Source organism: Paroedura picta, chromosome 10 (genome assembly GCF_049243985.1).
Source record: "Paroedura picta isolate Pp20150507F chromosome 10, Ppicta_v3.0, whole genome shotgun sequence".
NCBI lineage: Eukaryota > Metazoa > Chordata > Lepidosauria > Squamata > Gekkonidae > Paroedura > Paroedura picta.
In genome coordinates, this window is record NC_135378.1 from 29,604,002 (window position 1) to 29,626,255 (window position 22,254).

Consider the following 22,254-nt stretch of genomic DNA (forward strand, 5'->3'; position numbering starts at 1 on the left):
AACAGCCCATGCTTCTGAAAATTTAAAATGATACCAGACCTGAAGTTAAACACGCAGCAGCAGCTTGAGACTTTTTAGTGGATAACATCAAGAAGCATCTCATGATCTTTTAGCGTTACTGATAAATTGTCTTATGCTGGATTTTGATTATACAACAGACTTCTGACCGAGTAGATTCTGCTTCAAAGGAAATGCTGCATCTTTTTTACATCGTTACATGTGCTAATGTGGATATTCACCCACCCTTTTAGTATTCCGTGGCCTTCCAGGGTCCTGTCTCCATGTACATCATTCCTGGGCACATATGACAGCAAACTGGTGGCTTGCTTAGGGGGTGGGTTTTGGACGGTGGCTGGGGGATTTTAATTGTATGTTTTACTGACTCTTGTTGTCTTTTAAGGGATGTTGTAAGCCATCGCGAGCTAGCTGGCTAGGAGTGGCGGCATAGATTAAATAAATAAATATAACAACCCCCCTTAATGAAGCAATTCCAAAGTTTGGCACGAGGATGGAAGCTCTTCTGCATGTTTTATACGGATCTGTCTCTTAAGCAATTTAAGCTTGTTGCTCAGAATTATGACATGTTCTTAGACACACCCTCAAAGGGAATGAGACTGGCCTTTGCCATTACCCCAGCTGAACTGCAAGTACACTAAAAAGCAGTCTATTTATTAAATAGATTAGATAAATTAATGAATAGTCAAACAATGGAACTGTGTAGGTATTTTTCAGCAGCTGCTAGAATTTTGTGGGGACTGAGAAAGATACCCACTGAGATGGGAACTGAGAAAGATACCCACGATAGTTGAATGGCAGTATAAAGTTAGGGACCTGGCAGTTGGGAGCTAAACTGACCGATTGGATAGAGAAGGGGGATTTATTTTATTTATTTATTTATTTTTATATTTATATACCGCCCTCCCCGGGGGCTCAGGATGAGGAGTCTCTCTGTTTAGATTGGGACTCTTGGAAAAAATATATAAGAAGAAGAAGAGTTGGTTCATATATGCCGCTTTTCTCTACCAGGAGTCTCAAAGCGGCTTACAATCCCCTTCCCTTTCCTCTCTCCACCACAGACACCCTGTGAGGTGGGTGAGGCTGAGAGAGCCCTGATATTGCTGCTCGGACAGAACAGCTTTACCAGTGCTGTGACGAGCCCAAGGTCCCCCAGCTGGCTGCATGTGGAGGTGCAGGGAATCAAACCTGGCTCACTAGATTAGAAGTCTGAGCTCCTAACCAATGCAAGGCAATATGAAATGTCAGAATTGCTGGTTTCACAAAATAAAAGGAGTGCATTTTATTTTTCTCTGTTGATGTTGATGATTGGATTACCTAAATAGTATTGTAAAATTTATAAACTGCTTGCTTTGATGCTTTTCTTTTGTGAAAACATGTCATTTCAGTATATTACAAAGCAGTGAGAAGTATTTTTTCTTTTTTGTACATTTTTGTATTGTAATGGTTCTGTATGTCTTGTATGTTTTATATGGTGTTTCCCTGTAAGTTTGTTTATGCTTCAATAAAAGATTTTTAAAAATAAAATAAAAAGCTCTTAATATGCCTTTGCGGCTTGCCCACTGCAGTGGGAGAAATATAATAATGGGGAAGTTAGTTTCACTGAAAATCCCTGCTAACTTCCCAAGAAAAGGGGCAACATGTTGGTATTGCTCCTATCTTGCCAGGGGCAGATTCAGAAGCCAAAGCCCTTTAAGAAAAAGCTCTAAAGCCCTTCCTCTGCCATGCCTCCACCATGGAGGGAGGGGTTGCTGATGGCAGTGGCTACAGGTAACTCACCCAGGATTACAGCAATGAGACTGTCCAGAGACAAGGTGGCCCTGAAGGGGGAGCACAGGAGGACCTTCACCAGCGGCCACTACAGCCACTTTACCCGTGTCCTCCCATCTACTTTGTTCTTACAAATTGAATTTTTTAAAAAGTGGATTCCTCACCTTATAGTACAGGGCAGCCAGAGGTGTTCAACCACTTGCTTGCCTCTGTGCTCTATCTCTTTGTGCTTGACTTTGGAATAGGAATTTGAGGACTTTCGCCTTTCCAGGCATCATGATAAACTGAATCCCTTTATGCACATGCACTTGCACACATGAGCCAGCTCTCTCCCCATGCACTCACACGAAGGTTGCATGTACATGAGTGGGGAATCAAACCTCGGTCTCCAGTTTAAAGGATGCTGTGTTTAACCACTACACCAAGTTGCCTTTCTCTGTTACACCAAGTATTTTTTTAAAGAAAAATCTATCTGCACGTACAGAGTTCTTCAATGCAGTGCTAAAAAGTTCATGTGGCTGCATCCATGTATCACTGGATATTGCACAATCATTCTGCTACAGCAACCATTTGCTACTGGACTGGCTTGTCTGCTCAGGATAATTCTGTTGTGAATCATGTCTATAGCAGAATGAGAGTGCAGAATGTTCATGTGGGTGCTACCGTGTCTGAACAAGCACCACCAGATTTTACCTAAAGAAAAAAGCCAGTGTGCAGAACGGTGGCATAAAGTTCCTCAAAGGTGCCTTTCACACATACACCAAACAGCATGAGAGTCCTTCAGCATGACACTTATTGTCTAGCCCAGGGGTAGTCAACCTGTGGTCCTCCAGATGTTCATGGACTACAATTCCCATGAGCCCCTGCCAGCAAATGCTGGCAGGGGCTCATGGGAATTGAAGTCTATGGACATCTGGAGGACCACAGGTTGACTACCCCTGGTCTAGCCCACTCCAACTAGTCTACTTCTAACTGTTTAGAAGTATGAAAAGCTTTGAACATATTCTCTTGAAAACCTGTTGGTTGTGATGTAATGTACTTCCTAGAAAATTTCTTTAGGACAGTAATGCCATTTTTAGCCTTGGAATCTAGAGAAAGGACACACTTATACAGCTATTTTGAGTACTAGAGGAATTTTGTATACATCTACTGGTAAATCCATCTTATTATCCCTACAAATTGGCCACCCAAAGGGAATTGAGGGGTATGTATGGAAATTCCATTGAGGCCATCGATGGGGACCTGCAACCTGCCCCCTTTGTCAGCCAACTTTGACATTCTGCACATCCCTAGCCTACAGCTGCTATTCAGCTGTTGCTGTTCCCTCCTAATTTGCTGCAGATACCCCAGCGTAAATTGTTCCTAAATTTTGATTGATATTTGACTGTTTGTGACTGTTACGTTTCTTGTTCATATTGTTGCAAATGTTTCTATGTACTTTCTTGTTCTGCAGTTCCAGGCACACTGCTCCAAGGCAACACAGTGAGGGGCAGTATATTAATTAAACAAACAAACAAACACGCTCCCTCTAAGTCTCTACACTCCTTGGGACTTGAGCACATGAATTTCTCCATAATTGCCTTTTGTCGTCCTTTAGGATCATCACAAATGTTCTAAACATTCCATCCATGCCTCCTGGAACATATTCAGTCCTCAACAGGCCCCTGGGTAGCAAGAAGGCCTTTCTCTCCTTTTCCTTTTTGGTTCATTTACAACCTTGCATGTTTCTGCATGCCTGCAGAGGTTCTCCAAGTACGTGGAAACCCCTTAACCCAGGGTTGACAACCCTTCCCTAAAAGTCTCCATCTTTGGGAGGCTGGAAAAGCTTTCTCAGGTTTGCTCCTGGACATGGGATTTTCCATTGCTTGTCTCTGTCTCTCTCTCTTTCTCTTCTCTGTTTTTCTTTCTCCCCAATGAGGACTCAAAGAACTTCTTACGAATGACTTTTACAATGAACATATTTTTTTCCAGACTAATATATGGCCGCTGCACAACAACAAAAAAGGATAGGCAATATAGTGTGTTTTGAATTTGCAATAGACCTAACCCTAAGCATGAGGTGCGTGTTTATATTGCAGGGGCACTAGGGATGTGGCCTGGGCGCCGAGGACAGAAAAAGCAGTTGGAAAAAGTTGGAACACCAGTGTAATGCTTCTTTAGTGGAAACTAACACCTAGAGATGTTTTCCTAAATGGACAGTTTATCTACAGGATGAAGGTGTGTCCCGTGTTTATAGGTTACAAAGTTCTCATACGTGCTGGGTAATGAGAAGAGGACTTTGAATCAGACATTCGGTGGGAATATTGGGCCTCTCAGACTCACGCTTGCTTTTGCAGGCAGAAGTGATAGCTGACTTCTTTATGAATCCCATCAAGCCACTAGACTTTGCTGTGAAAGTCATAATTTTGCAAGCAAAGTCGAAAGCAGTTGCATGGCATGTTTTACAATTGCATATGCAAGATCTGTAGTGTGCATGATTGAACATCAAAATAAAGACTATCTTGCAGGGGACAATGGTGGAGATACATATTTACCATGGTTAGATTAGGAACTTCCTGATAGTTTTCAAACAATCTCCTCCTGTGTCATGCTTGGCTCACTGGGGACTTCCTGCTCCTTTGAGCACTCTTCCTCCCTGCTTGCCTCCAGAACAGAATGAAGATACAGAACAGCCAGGCCTCTCTCTTCTTTGTTTCTCTTCTAAAGTTGTTTCTCTTCTAAATAAAACTATGTTAATGTTTTAAGATTCCTGGTGATCTGCTCCTTTGCATATTTAAACTCTGCCAACACTTTTAGGGGGAGAAAACAGTACAGAGGAGAAGGTTGTTGCTCCTTCTGCCTGTACACAAGGAGAAACAGGCTTGTATAAGTCTCAGAGGCGCAAAAATCCCATGGAAGGAACACCTGATTCAAAGTCTTCCTGTCAGCACCCAAGGTTAAAGAGGCCCCAATTACATATGGTTTTGAGTTCGGGCAGAGACAGAAGTGTGTTGGCTGAAGGGAAAGCACCTTGGGATGCAGTTGCTCTCTTTGGAAACTTGATGCAGGACTACCAGTTGAGCAGTCTGGTTTACAGTTCAGATTGCTCAAAAATCTTTGTCTCAAATAGTTTCTGAAATAAACAAGTATTATGAATATACAGTAAGGCTCTAGTGCTCTGTCATCCAAAGGAAAAGACATCTTGAGTGTTCTGTACTAGGATTTAAGCACTCAAGGAAAGGAAATGTGTAAGAGGCTCACATTTGTACCAAAATATTGCTGAACCTGGAAGAAGTGGTTCGATGCAACCGTCAACAAGTATTGTTACTTCAAGATTTGCGTGGTGTTTTGACAATAATAGCGGATGCCAATGAGTACATAGCACCTGCTTTGTACCAGTACTGGAAATACAAAATACAAAACCCAGTTATAAATCTGGTTTAATTATGTTGCCGTGTTTACAATGCATTTGTGTCACCCCCAAACAGTGACCCTTCACTGAACTAATGAAACTAGCTTTGAAATTTACTGAGATGTTTTCAGGTAATTGTTGGGCCAGAATTTACTAAAGCAGCCAAACATAAACTTCTGTGGTTTTGGTTGATGACAACCAACATGTCATAATGAACAGTGGTTAAAAAGTTAACAGTACAGAGCAAGTTCAGCCTGCTGTGGCTAGACCCTGTCAGATCCATAAGAAAAAATTGTGTTTGGTTTCAGTGGGGACAGGGCCACAGACTGTACAGTGTTTTTACAAAGCATACAGATGATGTTCCTGGCTTCCGGCAAGATAACTCTAACAGCCCATACAAGCTCGTTTTGCTTGGGCTGTAGGACCTAGGTCAAAATGACTGAAGTGTGTACCATGGAAACATTTTGATTTCAGCCTTTCAGGATACCAGTTACTTCACTCCTTGCAAATCAGCTCACAAAATTATTAGTGCAAACACACTCAAAAATATTAGCTAGCATGCTCCCTTTCCATGTGTCAATTAAAAATATATTTTTCAAGATCCAGATAATCTTGTAATCTCACACTTTTAAATCTACACATTTTATAAGATCCATACTGGCTGAGTTTCAGTTGAGTTCCAGATCAGTTTCATGATGCTGGATGTAACCTTCAAGGCCTTATGCATTTTGGGACCTGCATATCATAAGGACTGTCCTCCTCACAGAAGCGTGCCTGGCCTTGACCAGCCTGGTGGAAGGAGTTGTCAACAGAGATCTGGGCCCTTTCAGAACTATCAATGTTCTGAAGGGCCTCTAAAATGGCACTCTTCCACCGGGCTTATGGTTGAGGGCAAAGCCATCTGACCCATGCCCTCTCCATCCCCACCATCTCATGCCTGGATGGTCATGCCCTCAGGCCTCAGCGACAGAGCATGCTTGTTTGTTTTTAATGGATATGGTTTAAAATTAAATGGTTTATATTTTTTGTATGGAATCTTAAACTGTCGTTAGCCACTCCAATATTGCTGCTAGAGAGGGGCAGCCTAAAAATATAAAAGTAAAATAAATAAGTACAGAATCTTTAAGACAAACTAAAGTGTGGGGAGGGGGGCTTTTCAACTTTTAGGAAGCAACTTGCTTCTGATCCCTGGTTATGTCTGTATGCCCAATACATGCCCAAATTAATCCTATTTAATGCTTTGCAGCTGAAGATGGTGGTCTCTGTCTCTTTTCCTGATCACCTTCAACACAAGGTCAAATTTAAGCTAGGGCTTGCTGAGGCTCCATCCCGCCAGAGCTCAGGCAAAACATATATTAAGCAACCGGGAGGCTCTGAACAGGGACACAATCAATGGTCAAAGGCCTTCCTGACCGGATTCAACTGGCTGTTGTCAGTTTTCTGGTTTGTGTGGCCATGACCTCTGGTCGTTTTAGTTCCTAATGTTTCTCCTCTGAAGATGCCAGCCACAGTTACTGGCAAACCTCAAGGACTAAAGCTACCAGACCAGGTCATTTCAAGTGTGTGTACAGAGAACACTTTTGGTTTGGGCCTACGTATTAAATGGTGTGCCTTCCTTCATTACTGAATCAGCCAAGAATAAACTAGCCCATTATATAATTCCAATCTCCTTCCCTTTTATGTATGAACAGTTTCTTTGTTCATGAATGTAATTATGTCAAGACCTTCACAGGTCTCCTCACAGTAACTGACTCGGGCCTGATTTGCACATGACACTGGCTGAAATAAAAGCGTTCGCTCATGGGGACTTAACGCTTGCACAGTGACTATTTTTAAAATGGGCTCCAAAATTAAGCTGCAGGGCAAGTAGGAGATATTAAACAAAAAGAAATAAGAGAAGGTCAAAGGCTACTGGGTTTAACCGTGACTGGGGGGAGGAGGGGGCGATAGTGTACCATTTGCAAAAAACTCCTGATCAGAAACTATTACGTACGGAAAGCTGATTCACCATATTCTATGTCCCATGGATTAAAAAAAAAAAAAAGATAACAGGGTGACAAGCTGTTGCAAAAGAGAGGCTCTGGGTCGACTGTGAAAGATTAGGAGGAGGCTGAAGATTTCTCGTTTCCAACCCCGCATTCATTCATTATTTGTGACTTATTTCTGAATCCAAGCACAAATATTGAGGATTGTGCATGATTTCTATTTGCCCCATGCGAGAAGACAAGTGGTTAATTTCACGCCCGAGTTATTCAGAAAAATGAACCTTCACAGGGGAGTGCTCTCATGCTTGCAACATGGTAATGCCGGCCTTTCAAGATCACAGAGATGGGAAGACCTGGAAAGAAAACTGAAAATTTTGCAACATAATGTTCTCCATCCTAGAACTTTATTTCAGTTTGTCCTAAAGAAAAACTGGAAATGGTGTCAGACACTGAGACAAAGTTCCTAAATCTTTTTTTTTTGGGGGGGGGGGGATGAAATAATGTTAAGGATGAGTTTAACTGAGTTGAGGTCTTTTCACTAAATTTGTTTTCTAAGAATGTTGTATAATGAAGGTTTTTATGTATAACAAAATATTAGATTATCACAATTCTGGTGAATATCCTCAAGATGATACCCTTAAATATACTAAAATACAAAATGCATCTCTGCTCCTAGCAGAAGAGTTTGTGGAATTTTGTGATTTCATATCTAGTTGGGAACTTCAAGGTAACTTTGATACATGTCCCCCACTTGGGGCCAGTTGTAGCTCTTCCTTCCCTCCTCTGCCTCCTTCTACTCTGTGCCTCTTGTAAGGGGGGCGGGGGGAGACCTGCCCTGGGTTGGGTCTTGCTACCATAATCCATTCCACGTCTTGTCTTTGGGCCTGGTCACAGCGCTTTGGTGGGATGTTTGCCCTCATCCGCCTCCTTCTCCTTCTTCCTGCTGCTTCTGACTCAGGGCTCTGGCCCAGAGCCCCACTGACCCACACAGTTGCCAGTAAGGGGGGAGGGGGAAAGCCACCCCAGGTTGGGCCCTGCCACCACTAACCCTTCGGTGCTTTGCCTTTCGGCTTGGTTGCAGGGGTGGGTCCTCCTCCGCTTCCTCATTCTCTTTCCCATGGCTTCACATTCAGGGCTCTGGTCTGAGCACCAATGTCCGTGCTGCCACCAAGAGATCTCCAGGTCCTACCTGGAGGCTGGCATCTCCAGGTATAATGCCATGGAGTTCCCTCTCCAAAGTGGCCATTTTCTCCAGGAAGACTGGTGTATGTCATCTGGAGATCAATTGTGTTTCTAGGAGATCTCCAGACCCTGGCTTGAAACTGGCAACCCTGGTTGGGCACACTGATCATATCTCCAGCAGCAGAAAGATATCAGAGCTCAAGTCCTGAATTGGACAGCTGCCGATTACTGGTAGGGTTGCCTGCTCTGGGTTGGCAATACCAGGGGATTTGGGGGCTGAGCCAGAAGTGGGCCAAATTTGGGGTGGGGAGGGATCTCAGTGGAGTCTAATGCTATGATGTCCTCTCCCCAATGTAATCATTTTCTCCAGAGGAACTGATAGAGTTAGGCTGGAGATGACCTGTAATCCTAGGGGATCTCCAGGTCCCACCTGGGGACTACCATCCCTACCGCACTGCCCATTCCAACCTCTAGAGATCATTCCACAAAACTCATACTAGCCAGAGGACTAGCACCCATTGCCTTTCAGGGTGCAAAGAGCTCTGCCACTAGTACATAAATAAATGTCCTGCATTGTTGTAGCACAAAGGCAGAAGGGGAATGGGAAATACAATATAGGTGATCAACAGTGAGATCTTAACTGGTCAGCATAGAATCCTTTTCAGGTCTACTCAATGAGACTTACTCCTAGGAAAGTCTTCTTAGTACTGCACTGAAAGCCTCAGATGGCAAAACCTAAGACACACATGTATAGTACAACGGTTTGCCATGCTCTGACTATTTCATTTGACCAAAACTGAAGTTGTTTTATACTGCTACTTTTCATAAACAAGTAAAAGATTGCATTTTAAATGCTAAATCATGTATAATGCACTATGTACCGAAAGCAGTAAATAGAATAAGAAAGTAAATATTGCCAACCTTCCCCCAATGTCCAATTTTTCATAGAGGAAAATGTCTCCCACCCCAATTATTCATGGCATAAAAATTTCCAGAGGAAAAAGAGTGAAAAAAGTCAAGAGACCTCTGTAACAAGCCATAACAGGTACCAAGTACCAGAGGCTCAAAAAAGAAAAAGAAAAAAAGCAATTGTCTTTAACTGTGTAATAACAAATTGTATTATATGATATTATTAAAATTTCCAGAAAATACAAAACCTATTTCTGATTATTTGGTTTTAATGTGCCCTTAAAGGATAACGATATGGGGTTGAGTGTCACAATTTAAAGCTCTAGTTCTTGAGACAAAATATCCCTGTCCCTTAGCCTTGCAGGGAAGAATTCCTAGCTGTCTGTCAAACAAAATACTGATTACCACATTTTGCCTAGGATGTCCTTTTCTTAAAAAGTTACATCACTAATGAAAAGTGGGTTTCAATTTCCTGTGTGCATCTAAAAATAGCAGTTAGCTCAAACTCCAAGCTCTCACATGAATGCTGATCTGATATTTCGGTACTAACCATTTTCAGTTTAAAAACACACTCCACATTAGATAATGTAACTGCACAAGCAAATAGAATTCTGCTCCAATTGTCTACTCAAATTGTGTCTGCTCCTCCATGACTTCTTATATTCATTTCTCAGATTCCAAGTACAAGATCTTGCTGGGCACTTTTTAGCTTAACTCAGGAGTGGCCAAACTGTGGCTCTCCAGATGTCCATCTGCCAGGAGCTCATAGTAATTGTAGTCCATGGACATCTGGAGAGCTGCAGTTTGGCCACCCCTGGTTAAACTTATGACATTGAAAAAAAACCCTGCAAAATACCACATGGCAAAAAAGGCCAGGGGCGGTGGTGGTGGTGGTGGTGGAAGTAGCGCTGTTTGAAATAGTCAGAAATAGCTCATTAATAGGATGAAATTTGCTGTATGAAACTGAATTAAATTTGCTGTATAAAGCCATGGAGAGGCCTGTACTGTGTACTTTCCCAGAATAGATAAGAACTCTAAGGTTCTTATCTATAGGGCATGTGATTGTCATGAACACTACCAGAAACATTCTTTGGCTCTTATCTGGTTCTCACTGACAATTCAGGGCCTTAATTACATGATACACTTTTCCCAGTGTGGGCCCGCTAGGGCTGCTAGCTGGCTTATAAAATACCTGGAGATTTGGGAACTAAGGGTAAGTTGAGCTTGGGGGAATGTGCTTAGCAGGAATGTGATACCATAGTAGGGTTGCCAGCTCTGGGCTGGGAAATACCTGAACATTTTAGAGGTAGAGCCAGGAGGGGACAGGATTAGGGATGGGGCTGTATAATGGAGTCCACCCAAGTAGTCATTTTCTCCAGGGGAACTGATCTTTTTAGTATGGAGATGACCTGTAATACTGGGAAATCCCAGATCCCACCTGGGGGACTAATATACCTATACCATAGAATCCACCCTCCCACTAGAATTAGCTGGCTTTTAGCCACAGCCACTGACCAGCAGGTGGCCAGGCCATGACTGAAGGCTTATCCTTGCCTCTTTGGCATTGAATGATGCACCAGCTCCCCAGGTAAAGCCAGTTATTGTGTTCTACCACTGTAGGGCTAACACACCAGGTACATTCCTAGGTACAGTCAACAGATACAGTTTGGGAATGCAGTGCTTGTTTCAGGCTGGGGGAATGGGGTGGGGGTAGATTCTCCATCTTGATCCGAAGCGAACCCCTGCATACTTGTGAATGAAGTTCTAAGCATGAAATCCCCAGACCATATCTACAGACCAGATAGAATTACCTACTGGACCGGACAGGAGTTCTCCAATGCACCTTGCTCCTTGAACTTCCCCCTGACTCACCTAAAAACACTGTGACATGTCGATGTCACCCTGATGTGACATCAGCACACCATGGTTGTCAGGAGATGATGCTCTGGTTTTGGGGCAAAACTCTATGGTTTGAAGCGATTTCTAACATAGAGTTTTGCCTTAAACCCACAGTATGACCCCCAATGTCTCTGACATGCCAACATCATTTCTGGGTGACGTCAGCATATTGTGGTGCTCCTCCTCACCCCTGTAATGCTCTCCCCACCATGGCACACATCAAAGGACCTAGCAACTCTACCACCAGACTCAGAGATGTGCACAAGAAAACTGTGTCATGTAGTTGGGCTCCTGAATTTGTGGTCTTGGATGGGGTGATACCTTCATTCCAGTTTAATGGAACCAAAATGAATGTTTTAATATTTCTTATTTAAACATTTCTATTCCACCTTTCCTCATAGTTCAAGGCAGCTTACAATAATGGTTTAAAAGTAATAAAATAACAAACCTCAAATCTATCCCCCCCTTCACCCCTTAAAAGATGCTTGTCAAATCAGACTTCCACAAAACCCCTGTTAATCAGGCAGGGCAGGCGACGCCTCTTGAAGACCTTCAAGTTTGGGGCTCCCCTCATCTCTTCAGGTGGCCCATTCCACAGAGCCAGAGCCACAACTGAAAAGGCCCAAGTTCTGGTCAATGGTAGCATAGCCCACAGATGGCTGCCTGATTATCATAACTGGTACACAGAGTCTCAGGTCTTGAAGGGATTAAAAGGTCAAACCAGCACCTTGAATTGAATTCAGAAACAGACTGACAGCTAATGCAGCTGTTCTAAAATGGGCAACATATGTTCCAAGCAGCTAGCCCCTGATTTCTGGTCCAGTTGTACTTTCTGGGTTGTCTATGAGCTTCATGCATAGAAAGTGATTCTGTGTACACGTCTTCCTTACTGCAGGGGTAGTCAACCTGTGGTCCTCCGGATGTTCATGGACTACAATTCCCATGAGCCCCCGCCAACAAATGCTGGCAGGGAGCTCATGGGAACTGTAGTCCATGGACATCTGGAGGACCACAGGTTGACTACCCCTGCCTTACTGGATTGGGACATTTCTAATGCAATCTGGAGACAAATCAGCGATCTTAAAATCTTTGGCCTACTTAGTTCTTCCACCATACCTTACAATACATCATGCAGTCACCAAACAACTAGACAACAAGAATGTTGTTCTTAAGAACAAAATTCAGTGAATGCAGGCAGCTTCATAACTAGTTCAGGAAACATTTTCTTAATTATAATTAGCACCAATTTAGGGGAAAATACAAATGATCACCTTCACAGTATCACCATGGGCACTTTGAACAGTTTAATTTCTACTGGAATCTCCATCTTCTTTGCAGGTCTGATTAATCATGGCAAAATCAGACTAGCTATCCTGGTAATGTTTTTAAAAAGAGACTCCTTGTCATACTTCCAGCTACAATTCAAAATAGCTTTAGAATGAGGAGAGCTTTAGTAAGACTTCAGGATTTTTGAATTGAGACTCTGGGTTTCAGGTCTGTCTATCTGCGCCTCTATGTATGTAAAAGTAATGAAAGACAAATGTTCTTCCCAGAGATGCCAGCTGGACAGCAACACAACCCCCACTCTCAGCACCTGTGCAGGTAACCCAGGGAGCTAATGTCACTTCAGCTCCATCTGGATCTATAAAGTTTTAGACTCAGGGCTTTCTTCGAACGAAGCCTACCAATCAAAGCTTGAACCAGATTCAGGAGTATATCTACAGAAAACAGCACCTAGGGCAAGTACCCCTGACGACCCGGATGTGCAGAGGTCACTCCCAAGTGACATCAGCACATCAGGTTACATTCCAGAGTCCTTCTGGCTTTGGGGCAAGCTCAAGTCCAGCCCTTCTCTTTTTAGTTTGATAATCAAAGACAGATCAGACATCTGAGGAAAATTCTTTTTTCACTATCCGAGGATGGCTTGTCTGACTTTAATAGAAACTGCTCAGTGATGCCCCCATCAAGTGGCACCCAGGGCATGGGCCATAACTGCCATACCCGCTACCTGCCACTGATCAAATGGCTCTTCTCTTGGCTATTTTTCAACATATGACTATGTTGCTTGAGCATGGAAGTAACCACTTGCTTCTTCGGGGGCCTCAGCCAGTGCCTGCCACAGTCTCGGTCAATTGTGCTTACCCCAACCTGCCTCATAGCTTCCAGTCTCTTGACCTTGGGACTACAGCCCATTACACCACTTGGAACTGTGACCCCAGAGAACCCTGTGAGATTTTAAGCAGTCATTTACTTCCCATAGCACAATCCTACAATGAAACACGCACAATGGCATTCCAACTCATCTTTGCAGCAATTTCACAACACAAAAACACAACCAGAAATAAGAAGTCTTCTCTGTGCCCCACATAATAAAAGAGGCCTTTTCTTCCAATTAGCCCTAGTTTTCTTACCATAAAGCACCCAATCATTGGTGGCACCCCATGTACAGCCTTAATCAAGACTTCTAAAGAAGCATCAAATGTTGAAACAGGCACAAACGTATCCTAATACTGAACTCACACTGGAGGCCTCCTTTTATTTTAGTTTTCCGTTTAGAGCAAGGGTGGCCAAACTGTGGTTCTCCAGATGTCTAGGTGGCAGAAGAAGAAGAGTTGGTTCTTATAGGCCGCTTTTCTCTACCCGAAGAGGCAGCTGCTCGTGGGAACTGTAGTCTATGGGCATCTGGAGAGCCTCAGTTTGGTCACCCATGCTCTACAGCAGGGGTAGTCAAACTACAGCCCTCCAGATGTCCATGGACTACAATTCCCATGAGCCCCTGCCAGCGAATGCTCATGGACATCTGGAGGGCCGCAGTTTGACTGCCCCTGCTCTATAGCATTTTTATCCTACCTTTCCTCCAAGGAGCTCAGGGAAGGGTATGTGGATTCGCCCATCTCCATTTTATCCACTCAGCAAACCTGCCGATTAGGCAGAGTGTGTGTCACTGGCCCCAAGGTCACCCAGCAAGTTTTGTGGCAAGCAGGAGTTTAAACCAAAATCTCCAAAGTTCCTAGTCTAACATTCTAACCACTACCCTGCAATGGCTCGTGAGGAGCCCTCTCTGATCCCTGTGCTCTCGGACTGTGAGGGAAGCCAACCTCAATATAACTGTTTTCGCTATTTCAGTCTGAGCTAGCACTCTCCCTTGTCAAGCTTGACTGCTCCTGTGCCTTTTACCTCAAAGCACCCACAGACAGAAGGAGGAATCATAGAATTGGAAGGGGCTATGCAGGCCCAACCCCCTGCTCAATGCAAGATCAGCCTAGCATCCATAATCATTAGCTGCCTTGAGCAAGTCTACTCAGAAGTAAGCACGCTGAGAGCCAGTGTGGTAGCAGAGCATAAAAAACAACTCTCCTTCTTCTTCTCATTTTATACCATGGAGCTTACTCCCAGGAAAGTGTTTTTAGAATTGCAGCCAAAGGCTCTCTGGGTTTCTTCTCACACTACATTTGCAGCATGAAGCTGCCTCGGCCCAGCTACGGCCTGTGCTGCTCAGGTTACATCAGGAAGCCCCAAGCTATATGGGAGAAACCCAGGTTGCAGCTCCTTCCCACACCAGTCTTTCCACTCCTGAAACTGGATCAGCACTGGTATGCGTAGGACCACAAAGTGGATTCCTCCTGTATGTATGCCCTAGGGCTCCTGGCATGACTTAAGCAACTTGAGAAAAGATTGAGACAGGAGTAGCTCCTATGTTACAAAAATACCGTGAAAAGGGAGGTGGCCTTACTGCTTGTCTCGGAGGATGCATACCAGGAAATCTGAAAAAAAATGTTATGATATCCATCATGTTTATCACTAGCCTGTCACGATGATTTCTGTAAGATTCATATCTGAAAAACTAAGTTGCGTTTGAGTCTGCTCATGGAGATGCTTAAGAAAAGGATCCACATTTGGCATATTTTGAGAAATCAAAACAACATTTTATTTCTTTGCAAATGAGTTGCAGCCCGGTTACTAAGAATACCATGGATGTTCTTTTAATATTGATGACTGTACCTGACGCTATCATACTTTGGGCACATTATAAGAGGGCAAGAGCCACTAAAAAAGACAATAATGGTTGGAAAAGTTGAAGGAAGCAGGTAAAGAGGAAGGCCCAACATGAAATGGATTTGCTCAACCAAGGAAGCCATGACCCCAACAAGAGCTGAGCAAAGCTCTTAACAAGAGGACATTTTGGAGGTCATTAATCGATAGGTGGCCATACTGTGGCCCCTGGGCTTCGTGGTAATTGTGGTCCATGGACATCTGGAGAGCCACAGTTTGGCCACCCCTGCCATGGGGTCACTGTAAGCAACTCAACAGCATTTCACACGTGGATACAAAATTTGTTTTGTTTTGAAAAGTGGAGAGCTCTACTATAAAGACTTGTATTTCTCTCATCCAGTACTAGTGGCATACAGTCATTATGACATCTCCAACATCAGTAACAAAGTGCAACACCAGCAAATCAAATCACAACAAGAACAACAATAACAACAACAACAACAGAAACCCCTTACAAATGCAAATGTTCAAGGAACCACCAAAAAGGACAGCGAAACGAAACTTACCTCTGGTCGACCTTCATAATACGCTAACATGGATTTTGTAAGTACGAAAAGTCTCTCTTTGTAATTTAAAGGAGATGTCCTCTTCTTCTGCTGTGATCTTTTAATCAGAATCTCTTCTAGAATAGTGTTCATACTCATTTCAGCCACTTGCTCAATCTTGCCCCAGCCATTGAAGATCCAATTCTGCAAAGGGTAACTGAATCAGTTATGTTTTGCTAGGCCATGGCTGCATGGTGGTTAAAAATAAACTGCCAGTGATACTCGCGAATTACAGCACAACCAGGGAAATTGCATTCCTGACACAGTAACTCTGAAATTAACCAAAGTTAAACATTAGACAAAAAGGTCAACTCTGTGCTCAGGTGAGGTCTGCAACGGCACGTCACCTGTAGCTTGACTGGCATGAAAAACAGGACATTCCGCTGCTAAGGAGCACACGGCTCTCTTGAAGTCCATCGAAGTCAATGGACTGGCAGTCTTCTCACACCTCCTTCTGCTGTGCACAACAAGCCACAGAGAGGCTCCTTTTTAAAAAGGGCCTGAGAAAGGCAGCAACATCTGTCACAAGTGGGTGTCTCTTGCACATTTTGCTTTCAAGAACTATTTTCTCCCAACGTAGAAAGTCAGCTGTATCGGAACTAACTGTTCCGGTTTCTTTTTACGAAATCAGTTACAAACCCCCTTGTTTAAAAAAAATGTAGTGCAGAGGTCAGGATTTGAGGAGAAAGAAACATAACTTTGCTTGGTATCTGAGGGGCTAACACATCTAAGCCCCTGGAAGGGCCCACATAGCTGGCTTCTCCTGTATCTTGTGACTGTGACTAGGCTCCAGGTTCAGGTGGGTAGCCATGTGGATCTTAAGCAGCAGAGCCAAGATTGGATCCAGTGTCACCTTTAAGGCCACTGGAGTTTTATTCGGGGCATGAGCTTTCATGTGCATGCGCAGAAAAGCTTTTACTCAGAATATAATTCCATTGGTTTTATAAGTGCCACTGGACTCAGTATGTGTCCTGTAGTCTAGGCCAGGGGTAGTCAACCTGTGGTCCTCCAGATGTCCATGGACTACAATTCCCATGAGCCCCTGCCAGCGAATGCTGGCAGGGGCTCATGGGAATTGTAGTCCATGGACATCTGGAGGGCCGCAGTTTGATTGCCCCTGGTAGGCTGTACAACCTGCATTACTCAACAGCAGCTCAAAAAACTTAACACCACAACTAACTTCAAACTAGCACTGTCTGTGCAAAGTCCAGTTTTCAGTAACATTCCTCATGCCAACTTTGGCACATACAGCAGGTTGAGAGGGGCTGTGGACTACTTATCATGCAGAAGAAACCATGTGAGCCCGACTTCAGAGCTATGTTAATCCAATCCCTGGTTAATTCACACGGTTATATATACAGGGACGTCTAACAGGGTTGCTAGAAAAATAACATCGATGAACATATTGAATTTGCTACAGGGGTGCTGTTGAAAGCCTCCAAATTCCCTCCTCCCCCCCCCAAAAAAAAGGGGGGATGAAATTTACTGCTACTAGGGGCCAAAAGGAACATACAGCAGTAGTTGCAAACTGTGGGTTACAATACGAAAATGAGTTATGACACTCTTGACAGTGGGTCGCAAGGCTCAAGCTCCTGGGCTGGAAGACTCCGAACCCTCTTTTCAAGTGGTGGGCAAAGAAGAAGAGGGGGCAGAACGGCCAAATCCCCTCCTCCCCTCCCTCACCCTGAATCCTCATTCATTCCCAAGAGTTTGGCTCATAAACAGCCACCAGTAGTACCGGAGGCAACAGGCACAGCTATGCCCACAGCCTGCCAAAATCTGCACTACTGGCCACTTGAAGCATTGTGTGGCAAATCCCCAAAAGCAGAATAAGTTTAGAAGTGGATGCACTTTTACAAGGTATGAAAGCCATTGGTGCTGGAATAAAAATTCCTAGCTAACTAAGATTCAACAATAAAACAATAAAAAAATCGTAATATTTTTATGAGGTACCTAGCAGTAGCTATTACTGAGTAACAAGGTAGACTTGGAAACAGTAGAAGATTTATACTCCACTTTTGTCTATTTTAAGGAATCTCCAAGTGGCATATGGTCACCTACCTTTCCTCTCCTTGCAAATGACATGCTGTGAGGGAGGTGAGACTGAGAGAGCTCTAAGAGAACTGAGACTGGCCCAAGGTCACACAACAGGCTTTATGTGGGGGAGTGGGGAATCCAATCTAATTCTTCAGAGTGCACCATTCTTAACCAACTACACTATGGTATGTTAAAATTAATTTGAATCTTTGTAAGATTTAAATAATACATCATTTTTAGAAGAAAAAAAAAGGAGTGACATAATTTATAAAACCATTGCGGAGAATATAAAATCTCAAGAGTATCTACTGAAACAACAGATTGAAAACATAGCATCAGTTTACGTCGTATTTAACCTAAGGGACTCATTTCCACAGGATGTGGCAGATATAACTACCCCCAAATTAGTATACATTCCTGGAGGACAGGTATATTGGTAGTTACATCCTGTGAGAACCTAACACAAAACCCACAACCCACATATTCTGAAACAAGAGAGAATGGCAACCATCATCAAGATTCATCTTAAGCCTCCCAAAGGCACCAAGCAGACATCCATCCAGACACACAAAACATTGATTCAGTGAGTGACTAACCTGGCACAGCATGGTACTTTTCATCTCAAATCAGCATTTCCCTTTATCAGAAATTCCATTCCAACCGTAAGGCACCAAAGGAGCTCATCCCAAACTTTGCAAAAAAACAAAAAACAAAAAATCCTTAGCAAATAATCCTGCACAGCCAACCTCGCCTGTGAAAAAAGAGTTCAGACTCAATTACCTGTGTTTCAGTCTAGCTTACTACTGTAAAATCTCCTCCTCGTATGGCCACAGTGCTCATTAAAAAAAAACAACAACCTCTTCTCTGGAAACTAAGAAGCCAATGAATGGCTGACCTCATCTGCAAGAGCTGTGGGAGGTTCAAGCTGCCATCCCTCCCAAATTTCCATAACACCAGCTGTCAGAGAGCTCTCTTGGCTCCACCAACCCTTGCTTAGCCAGTCTGTCTAGCTGGAAGACTGTGGGTGCACAACCAACCACTGAAGTCAGAAAGGATTTCAAGCACTCAGCTCTTCTGTTTGTGAGGATACTTACGCCTCTCAACCCTTCTTTCGGTGGTCAGAACAATATTCTAGAAACAAACCGAATGACATTTTATAAAGCCACCAACATAAACGTTTCAGCAGAGGAATAAGACACAAAAGAGGCTTCAGCTTCAGAAAGGTGCCGAAATCATTAGGATACTTCCACAGTAGATAGAAAGGTGAAATTCAAATGGCAAGTCCTAAGCAAAGTGCCACACCCTTCTAAGTCCAGTGAAGGCACTGTCTCTCGCCAATATCTTCCACCAGATCTCAATCACCAGAAAAAGCCTGATAACTAATCACGCGTAGGGATCTGGTACCCCACACTTTTTTTACAATTCTCAGCTGGAGGGATATAATAATAATAATAAATAACACGGAAGTAACCTAGCAACCCTCAGATGGAGAGAAAGGCTAGCAAAGAATATATGTATACTTCGTCACCCACAAGCTGGATTTGCAGGTCTGATTACAAACAGGAAAGGGACGCAAGTATACCCCAAACCCACCCACCCCTGCCTTTCATTAGCCCAAGTACACTTTTCATGCCTGAGCCAAACCATATTTATCTGTACATCTCAAGACCAGTTTTTTAAAAAGAGATCATATCAGGATTCTCATTTTCCCCGTGGGGAAACTACAGCACCGAGAGGCTGAGTAGCCTTATCTGTGTCATGGGATGAGTCAATCGCATCTTCAGTCCTGCTCCTCGAAACCTAGCCCATTTATCTCTCACTCAAAATATTTTACAAACTACAGTGTGTGCATGCATGGGGGGGGGGGATAACTCAACCATGCTGAGGATAGATAACAGCCCCTACCGCTGGCTGGCCCAAGTGAGGTGGTCTTAAAAATCAAATTATAAATAAATAAAATAAACCTGCGTGTAAACATAGTTTTTTTTTTTAAAGAACGACCAACCTATAACAGAGAACCTGCCTAGATTAATGTCAAATTCAGTCCCTTATAGTGTTGCAGTTCATGAACACAAGTTGAAGTTTAGATAATAGGTTGGCAACTGGAAGACCTTGGACTAAATCTAGCCTACTGAGAGGTGCCACCAGTTTGGTCTTAGTTGCTGATCCTGTCACTACAAAGATGAGGGGGAAATGGCATGGGGAGGTTGCCTCTGCAGTCAAACTCACCTCAACCATGGCCAGGGCTTTTCTGGCTCTGCCCCCGGCCTGGTGGAACACTGCCGAATGATATCAGAGTCTTGTGGGACTTCAAGTTGTTCTGCAGGAATTGTAAAGCAGAGCTCTTCCACCGGGCCTATGGTTCAGGGAAGTAGGCAGCATCAAAACCACTGGCTTTCCTAACCAAGAATCTACCCCAAGAAGAACATCTTTACATGATATAAGTCCCTGTTGCTGCCCCTGGAATAAAGATGAAGCATTCAGCGACTGGTTTCAGGATTTATACTTTTAATGTTTTAATAATTGTATGAATGTGATATATTTTATGGTTTTAATCTGTAAACTGCTCTGAGCCTTCAGGGAAGGATGGCCTAAAAAATGAAGTAACAGCAGAAAGAACACCGAAAACAGTCATTGTGTGGATCCAGTATTACCCGTGGTCCCTTTAGCTCGGTCTGGCAGTGGCTTTCTAGCCCCTCAGCCAGAGAAAGGTTTCCTCCAACGCCTGAGATTTTTAAATTAGAGATTAGCAGGAACTGAACGCTGGACTTCCTGCATGTAAAATGTATAGCCTGAGTCACAACCCCTCCCATAAATTGTAACTTAGCAATGATTATGTTTATTGTATGATTCATAAAAGAGAAATCAAGCTTATTAAGTATAGTTCAAGTTATTCTGAAAATAAATCATTCTTTCTGTAGGAATAAGAACACACAGAATCAGCTTACATTGTTCTAAGACTAATCATAGTTCTCCTTCTACTAGGGGGGAAATATTTTACATTAAAAAAATAATAAAACCTTCCCTTTACACTGCTCCTCCTGAAAAGAAGTGTACATTCAAAACATCTCCTTCCTGGGAGGCAAGAGATATGTTTACATTAAAACACAAACTGGTTTAACAGCCATTGGTCCATCCCAAACAATTTTAAGAAATGTATTTATGTGTGCCTTGACCTGGATAGCCCAGCCTAACCTGATCTGGCCAGATCTGAGACGCCTGCAAGATCGCTTCTGTTTAGGAATTGGATGGGAGACCACCAAGGAAGTCCTCGGTTGCTACATAGAGACAGGCAATAGCAAGCCACCTCTACCCATCTCTTAGAATCATAGAGTTGGAAAGGACCTCATGGGTCATGTAGACCAACCCCCTGCACTATGCAGGACATCCACAACCCTATTGCTCATCCACTCTAACCTACCACCGCCTTGAGTCTTCACAGAATCAGCTTCTCAGATGGCTATCTAGCCTCTGTTTAAAAATTTCCAAAGATGAAGAACCCACCAACCCCCGAGGAAGCCTGTTCCACTGAGAAACCGCTCTAGATGTTTAACTTCTTCCGGATGTTTTAACAGAATTTCTTTTGAATTAATTCCATCCCATCAGTTCTGGTCTGTCCCTCTGGGGCAAGAGAGAACAACTCTGCTCTATCCTCTATATTAGCAGTCCCCAACCTTTCTCAGGTCAGGGACCGCCTCTGGAGTGAGGGAAGAGCCGACGGCCCGGGTGCTGCGAGAACGCGCACGCGCAATTGCCGCACGTGCATGTTTTCGCCACCAGGTGGCGCTAACGTGTATGTGCTGCAACTGCGCATGCGCGTTTTCGCCACTAGGGGGCGCTAACGCGCTTGCGCGGCAACAGCGCGCACGCACGTTTGCGTCACTGCCATGCCGGCGGCTGCGCCTGCCTCTTCCCTTCCTTCTTGCTGCCGGCGGGGGAAGGCAGGCGTGGCTGATGGCGGCCCGGTACCGTGGCATTTGCGGCCTGCCACCGGGCCGCGGACCGGGGGTTGATGACCCCTGCTCTATATGGCACCCTTTTAAATACTTGAAGATGGTTATCAGATCCCCTCTCAGTCATCTCCTCTCCAGGCTAAACAGATCAAGCTCCCCCAATCTTTGCCTGGAAAGCCTTATGGGGTCCCTATAAGTCAGCTGTGACTTGACAGCTTCATGTTTATGTGTATGGTTTATATGTACATCTCTACCAAGGAATTCTCTAGTCTATTCTCTGCAATTCCTGGAATTTCTTGGAGCAAGTCATGGTAACTGAACTAGCATAAATGTAGTTTAGGTACGTTTTGCAGGGTGAGGACTGTAAGTACAGAAGAATTCATACAGAGAACAGAATGACCACACAGTAATTTTGGGCACATTTTCTTTGTCAGATGCCATGTTTCAATGCATTTTCCTCCTGCTGCTCCATCAGAGGGCTTTTACATATAGCGACTAGAATGTCCGATTACAAA

At 43.7% G+C, this 22,254-nt stretch overlaps 1 protein-coding gene across 5 annotated transcripts in view; it reads right to left on the reverse strand.

The window, feature by feature from the left end:
• The window catches only part of TEC (tec protein tyrosine kinase), a 58,275-nt gene that overhangs the window by 21,686 nt on the left and 14,335 nt on the right, over positions 1-22,254 (reverse strand). For 3 of the 5 annotated variants that reach the window (XM_077301906.1, XM_077301905.1, XM_077301910.1), the window contains exon 2: positions 15,711-15,893. In XM_077301906.1, the coding sequence (XP_077158021.1) occupies positions 15,711-15,848 (138 nt within the window). In that variant the 5' untranslated portion in view covers positions 15,849-15,893. Of the gene's footprint in view, positions 1-15,710; positions 15,894-18,382; positions 18,477-18,566; positions 18,697-22,254 lie in introns of those variants that run through there. The other 2 variants (XM_077301908.1, XM_077301909.1) reach the window with 2 other exon arrangements.